This window comes from Scardinius erythrophthalmus, assembly GCF_964197995.2.
Source record: "Scardinius erythrophthalmus genome assembly, chromosome: 23".
Taxonomy (NCBI): domain Eukaryota; kingdom Metazoa; phylum Chordata; class Actinopteri; order Cypriniformes; family Leuciscidae; genus Scardinius; species Scardinius erythrophthalmus.
The window spans coordinates 28,802,375-28,810,156 of NC_138243.1; the positions used below are offsets into that span (position 1 = coordinate 28,802,375).

Sequence of the window (7,782 nt, forward strand, 5' to 3'; positions counted from 1 at the left end):
ACAGCGGCCCTCCAGGACCGAGATTGGTGAACCCTGTCTTAGACATTGAAGCACTAGCCACATTCTTAACCATTCATTTCTATTAAATTGTCTTTAACTGTAGGGTACCGGTCACATTAGTGAAATTTCATGGGCTACAAAAAGGTCCATTGTCAATAGCATAGAGATATACAGTATGAAGCACTGCTCACACAGTAGTCACTTTCAAACCAAGCAGCTTTCTGTTGGTCAGCACGGCCGATTTGTGTTAACATCTTAAATACGAGCAAAATCTGACAGGGGAAATCTTTCCGATTCGATCGTTTAGATTCCTTTTGAAATGACTTGATTTTGCTGAGCAACGTTACATGTGACCGCACCTTAAAAGGATATTTCACCACTGGAAAGATGAATGTGGGTCATTTATGTAGTAGAAATGTGAAATTATTTTAGAAGTTGGTGCCTTCTAGACTGAGAAAAGCCAGAAAATGTATTTTTGGCTCATGTGGATGAAAGACAACAACTCCCAGAATGCACTTGCTTCGCTGCCCTACGAGGACACGCCCAAGCCACGCCTACCGGTCACAGAGGGCAGTATCGGGAGAAATGATACAGCTAGGCTACTAGTCGACTCGAAACTGAAAAGACGGCGTTTTATCGTGAGATCCCCCTATGGGCGGGTTGAAGACATGCGGGACGAGCTCCTCCTACAGGCTGGAGTCTCTCGCCTCTGGACAAAAAAGCCTCTGATGACGATAAATGATGATTTTCTGAGGTTTTCTTCCAGACACACAATACAGAAATCTCTCGTCTCAGGGGGACATGAGGGAGGGAAGCACGGCCATTTGAAAATACTACCGGGTTTCTACTGATACAAAGCTAAATGCTAATCGGTGAAGTATCCCTTTAAGGATGTACGGTTGAAATTGTTCATTTTAGCTTAGACGCCAGATTATTGATGATATTTGGTTATTTTCAGCAACCAGCAATTAATTATTATCAGTGCAAATTGGCGCCTTACTGTCAAACTGTTTAGTAATAGTAGCATCCATTCAGTGTCCAAAAATCTCTGTGAAGTCACCAACCCGCTTGAGTTGCTCAGTTTGCATGGAGTGTCGCCTTATCAGCATCCTCCTAGTCTTGAGATCCTTAGGAAAACCTGCAGGAGCCGAGGGCATGCAAGGCTTCGTCCCTGCCGCTACGCCACAAACTGCTTTGTTGCTGGAGCCAATGCTGCTTGAATTTACACTTCCAGTGATGTTTGGGATCAGAGCATGCTGGTTCAGAGGAGGGAGGAAACCAGCTCGAGGATGGGAAATGGGATCCAAAAGCGCCCCAGAGCCCCGACGCTCGTAGCTAATTGGATTCCTCCTGTGCAGGTGCGTCAACGAAGCGTTCTCAAGAGACTCCCTGGAGCCTACCAAAGTAGAAGAGCGCGAGTTAGCAAGCTTTCTCTTCTCCAGATGTCCTTTACGGTCTTCTGGTGAGTTGGCAAGCCTCACTGATAGTTGAGAGTCCGAGCTGTAGTGGTCCATTCCTAGTTGCCGTCTCTGGATGATGTTGCGGAGACTGGATACGGCCAAATTTGGCAGGGATTTGCCCGGATCAGCCGGGGAAGCTTCCACGCTGCTTTTGCAATGAAGATTGGGATGGGATAAAGAGTGTAAGGACGATAAGCTATCAAAGGACATGTTTCGGCACAGAGCTCCTTCCGGTCTTAGACCTTCACAGTTGCTTCCTCGACTCAGAGTTTGACTCAAACAGTTGGCTTCTTTCAAATCAACACTGGAATGACGCGATAGCGGTGTATTCCCGAAAGCCAATCTCTTCATTTTGAAAGTTAACTCCTCTTCGAGCGTGATGTCCGGGAGTTCCTCCATAGCCGAGGTGGTTTTGGCGTACTGTTGGGCCAGAAGAGACTGCGGGATCTTCAGCCAAGGCTCGGAGTGCAATCTTTGGAGATTGTGGAGTTTGCTCACTCGACTGTGCACCAGGGGAGCCTGGTGGGATGGAGAGTTCGGCTGCGAATTCGTCATGCTTTGTAAGTCCTGGAAGGAAAACATATGCTCTGTAGGACCAGAGGAAAGAGTCCCATGTGGAGATGTACTGAGGAGAATATCAGATGGAGACGCACAGGGAACGATGGTGGAGTTTTGATTGTCCCATTGTTCCACCATTGCAAGTGGAGGAATGGATAGGTACTGTTTTGCCATTTGCCTTCCACATGCAAGTTTATCAGGGGTGATGATGATAACTTCTTTTCCTCTGGCTTTGCATGCATCTATCAACATTTTAAGAGTTTCTTCGTCGCTGGCATTGATGGCGTATATCAGAGCCGAGGAACCAGTGTGGTCCTCAAGACATGGATCCGCGCCGCTACCCAAAAGCAACGCCACCACCTCAGAACCAGCTTGCTCCAAGCAGGCGTGCATTAAAGCAGTCTTCCCACTTTTATCCTGGATGTTCGGGTCAGCTCCACTTTCAAGCAGGTACCCCACCATTTTAACCTTGGAAACACTTAGGTGGTCCGCATGCCTGCTCCTGCAGGCGATCATCAGGGGCGTTTCGCCACACTCGTTGCTCTCGTTTATGTAAGCGCCGCCTTCCAGGAGTAGCCGTGTGAGACGGAGACGACTCAAGTAGACAGCCTTCAGCAAGGAGTTGCTGTCAACCACTTGTGGACTTTCCATCTTCACCTCTTTCACTGTGACTCACACCTGCGGATCACGGATGCTGCCATGACAAACCTGTGAAGAGGGGAACAAGATTAGCCAGGGAAAGCATATAACAAGAAGAATATGATTTTTTTCAAAATGGAACAGTTTATTGAACCTTTAGATAAAATATTAAACAGTCCCAAAATGTTGTTGTTGAGTATCATATATCAGGCTTTTAAGACTCACATATAGTAGTGAATGACAGTGAGAATATGAAATAAAAAACACGTCCCAAACTCTGAAAACTGAATAATAATCCAAATGCAGTTGCTGACAGTAATATGGCCAGAGTAAGATGAAATTCTGATATCTTGTGATGTAAATCATATAAGTCATCTCGTCACTCTGTATCTCCCAATAATGTCTGATGATAAAGATGATTTTTAAATGCGCTCTAGTTTTAAAACATATAATGCACTTCAACACAATGATGAGTGAGATATCAACAAATAAACCTTCCTCAAAAGTCTGATGGATCATATTTGATACTCACATTTCTAGAAAATGACCTATAGATAATCAAACCTTAGTTGCTTCAGATCAGTAAATGTTCATCTTGAAATATTACTGATAATATACAAGTCATTCTTTATTTTTCACAGCAAAAAAGCCATAAGTTGAAGGTGGACATTTTTACAAATAGTCAAAAAGGCATTTTACTTGCTAAAAAAAAAAAAAGTATAAACTATCAATCAGACAACATAAGGCATGTAGTAGATGTGTGCAAGTATTTTAGTAACTTTTTGGCTGTATTGATAATTTAGAGGCCTTATGAATTTGCATATCAAATATGATACAGTAAGCTGTATAACACTTTCCATTTGAAAAGGTCTTCTTATGGCACGTTACATGTACTAAATGAGTAGCTTTGAGTTATCATATTGTGGTCTGCTCATTATTAGGTGCTTGATTTGGTTGCACACAAATGCTGCAAAATAATAAAATGGAGCCAAATGCACTTTCCGCTTTGCTACGTTTTATAATCCAGCCTTGCTCGGCAACAAGCTCTCGTTCTGTAGAATTACAGCTCCAGTACTTTTTTTTTTTTTTTTTTTTGAAAAGCTAAATTCAATAAACCGAAGAAGAGACCTTGGCTTTATTGTTTGCCATTACCGCCAGACAACATTCTTTACGGTGCCTGTCCTTTTCAGCATGAGCGCAGAGCTCAGCCTCCCTCACGCTTTCTTCAGCAACTGCAATCTTTCTAAAGGCTATTGTGTTTGCTGTCCTTGGTGTTACTTTCTCAGAGCCTGCAGAACATCATCCCTCTGATGGTGGTTTATCAAGTGTCCTTTCATTCCCTTAAAGTCAATTAGAGAGACATTAGTGGTGCTGATGTAAAGAGAGTATACTGTACTCTATAAGCTTCGTCCTACATCTTAGTTTTGCTTAAACCATTTATAATTTGTTTGCGTTTGCAAACTATTCTCAGAATCTGGCCTTGTGAATCTCAATGTTGAAAACAGTCACTTCCAGACATCAGTACAGCTTCCATGCTTCTCAACTGCAAGTCTTTTTTATACACATTTTTCAGTCAACATGATATCAGAATCAAAATTTATTAAGGCACTGTTATTGTTTATGATTTATTAGTGCACGTTATTATAAGAAAAAATCCCCAAAATGCAACATGAAATCAAAATCATTCCTGGTGTTAGTGTGTAAAAGTCATTTCTGTGTGTGATTATAGATGATCTTTGAAATAAATGTCTGTATTCTTACAATCTTCCACCAAAATGCAATGCTTTGCTTTGCTTTGCCTCTCGAACGACTGTCCTTTTCAGTGGATGTAATGAAGTCTAAAATCTCCAATATAAATTCATGCTGATTATAATCACGTTCGCATGATGTTAAAATCAAAGCAACAACTCCGTCAGTGGAACCAAGTACCATTGTGCATTTGCTTTTTGTGAAAACAAGGTTTGAACAAGTTGTCATGAGCATCTTGAACACTGTTACCATGGAGGAAATGACGATTGCTTTTGCGTAGCGTGATTGTACCGTGTCAGCGATGTTCTGCTCAGCTCTACTGGGAGCAGGTCGAGAAGCTCCACTTGTGAGTTGCACATAGAACGAGTAAAGTGGCCTTTGAAAATCCTGTCCAGCTGTTCTGCGTTTCAGTGTAAATTAAAAGAGCAAACAAATTGTCATTTTTGTCATTACGCTTTAAGCCTTTGTAATGTACATGGAAAGATGGTATATGAAACAGCATATTCAGTATGCACTTGAGATTTTGAAGAGGTTGCAAAGTGTTTCTATTATAATCAAGGCACTGAATGTTCTCACTGCTTCAACTTAACCACTGAAGCAAATGAAAATAGATCCAAGCATGCATTCAGCAAACCTTATTCAGTGCCATCAACTTTGTTGGACGAACATGTTCTCTGTGTCTACCTTCAGTTTGCATATCAGAAGCTGCTCGTTTCATTAATTGATGTCAAATACTACTTGATTTCAAATAGTTAATGCAAAGGTATAAAAATGTGTTCTTACCGTATGATCACAAGCCGAGATTTCGAGCGATCCGGATAGAGGCTGAAGTCAGTTGTGTCACGGCTGCCTGTCTGTCTGTAGTGTAAATGCGTTTGAGTGCGCTTGTGTTGCAGGAATGACGTTGATCAGATCTAAGCGACAATGAGAGGTGTTCACATTATTCACATGCTGAGAGGAGAAACAGGCAGGGAGGGAGAGAGAGAGAGAGAGAGAGAGAGAGAGAGAGAGAGAGAGAAGCAGGAAAACATCATGACTGAAAATAACCTTGATTCTCAAGAACTTCAGATATACACATTTGGACCCTGTCAGGATTGAGAGAAGGGATTTAGAAACGATTTAAGCGAGAAATTTTGTACGATTTTGAGGGGCCACAGAGGCAATGCTCTTTCTAAGGAGGGCCTACCACAAGAGTGAACTTCATCTATCTATCTCTCCATCAGTCTATCTATCTATCTATCTATCTATCTATCTATCTGTCTATCTGTCTATCTATCTATCTATCTATCTATCTATCTATCTATCCATCTATCCATCTATCCATCTATCCATCTATCCATCTATCCATCTATCCATCTATCCATCTATCCATCTATCCATCTATCCATCTATCCATCTATCCATCTATCCATCTATCCATCTATCCATCTATCCATCTATCCATCTATCCATCTATCCATCTATCTATCTATCTATCTATCTATCTATCTATCTATCTATCTATCTATCTATCTATCTATCTATCTATCTATCTATCTATCTATCTGTCTATCTGTCTATCTGTCTATCTGTCTGTCTGTCTGTCTGTCTGTCTGTCCATCCGTAATTATCATAATACATCTGGTGGTTTCAATTCTCATTCTTAATGGTTATTCTAATGAATACAGTAATTTTGCAATTTGTACAATGTTTTCTATGTTATTTATATAAAAATATATTAAAGGCAGTAAATTAAACCTGATGTATAAATATTACCATAATGAGACTTTCAAGGAAAAATGTGCTCTATTGTTATAAAAAATAATAATCCAAATTTCTGATATAATAATGCAAATGTGCTTAAATTTCTTAATGCAAAACATAATGTAAAATATAGGCTAATTAGTTATTTTTAATTTTGGGATGAATGTTACCCAACCGGTTTCATGAGATTAACCCTTGTATATGATGATGCTGCTGTTTTTTGTTCGTTTTAAGTATCGCTTCACTGTAGAGACCCTGAGTTTCTGTAAGAGACACTTTACCATTCTAGTAGCCACACATAAAATGCTTTTCAATGCTTCTACCAAACTGGAGGCAACTCCTGAAAAAAAATAATAATAATCTTGTTAGAGGACAGCTGTATTTCCTGTGTTTTTTTTCATCATACCTTAGATATAATGGTGTGTATACATCTGCACTCGGTTTGAAATAGTAGCTACTTTACATTTGTGAAAAGAACTGTCGTCTGGTTGATTGGAAGGTGAGATGGCGTAGATTCAGTCCACTTAGGCAATGCTATCTCCATGACAACCAGTGAAATAAAGAACCGCTGCGTATGTCTTGTGCACTCACAGGTTTGACTAAACTCTCTGTGAACTGAGAGCTGTGAACTTCTGTGAACTTCCACATCGACTGGGTGGATTTGATTGGTTGCTGTGATTTTGACATGTTCCTGGATTAACATTGTGAAGGGAGTTTTTAATTAATCATAACTAACATTTATTTTTCTTGCAGGCATAACATTTGTATGCTTTTGAGAACAATTAAAAAAAAAATCCCTTTATCCCAAGTTAGTGTGAATGGAGCATTGAGGCTAGACGCAAAGACACGTTTGGTTTAAAAGACAAGTAATTTCACTCGGCAGCCATCTTTGAAACGGCTCTCGGCATGCAAGTGTAGCTCCTATCTCTTTAAATAGGGAAACATCAAACTGTCCAAAACTGTTAGCCAAGCTGACAATTAAATTTCATATTTGAAATCACATACGCAATCTGACAACAACTGTCTCATAATTTTTGTTTGAATCATGACAAAAGAAATTAAATTTTCAGGCTGGTCCAAGCTAATGCGCAGTCCTAAAGCTCAGGAACCGGAGCTTCTAACGGCAGCTGCAGTGACGCAATGACTTTACTCCTCTGCGATTGGCTCTTTTCTTTAGAAGGCGGGACTTATTCCGCCATATTGTGCGTTGCACTTTCTCCTATTCATAACAGGGCTGTGTTTCACTCCACTTTTAAATACTCACTCACAAACTTCCCTAAGCACTTCCTCTTTGGGATATCCCTGCCGCCATTTTGAAGTTTGTTCCACTTCGTGAAGTGGACGAGGGAAGTTAATTAGTTAATAATTAATTAAAAGTTAATAATTAATCGCATAATAGTGCATAATATATTAATTATGTTGGGATTTATTCGCATAATACTTGTAGCTACCTTATGTTCACAGTCAAAGTTTATACTATTGATTTTTTTTCTTTTGTGTAATTTTATTTCCCTCCAACAGCTCATATACCTGGAGGATTTTACATATTTTCTCCTACAACTTATATGCATATAGAATGGTGAGAAAAAAAACCATAAGTAAAAAAGGGGTTTAAATAATAAACCAGCTCCAG

General features: G+C 40.1%; 1 protein-coding gene across 1 annotated transcript; it reads right to left on the reverse strand.

The window, feature by feature from the left end:
• Nucleotides 1-1,031: 1,031 nt before the first annotated feature.
• ankrd34ba (ankyrin repeat domain 34Ba) lies at nt 1,032-2,669 on the reverse strand (the record flags this gene model as incomplete). The annotated part of the gene is made up of 1 exon (XM_081354723.1): nt 1,032-2,669. The coding sequence occupies one exon, from the start codon at nt 2,667-2,669 to the stop codon at nt 1,032-1,034; it is 1,638 nt and encodes a 545-aa protein (XP_081210849.1).
• Between the last annotated feature and the right edge of the window lie 5,113 nt (nt 2,670-7,782).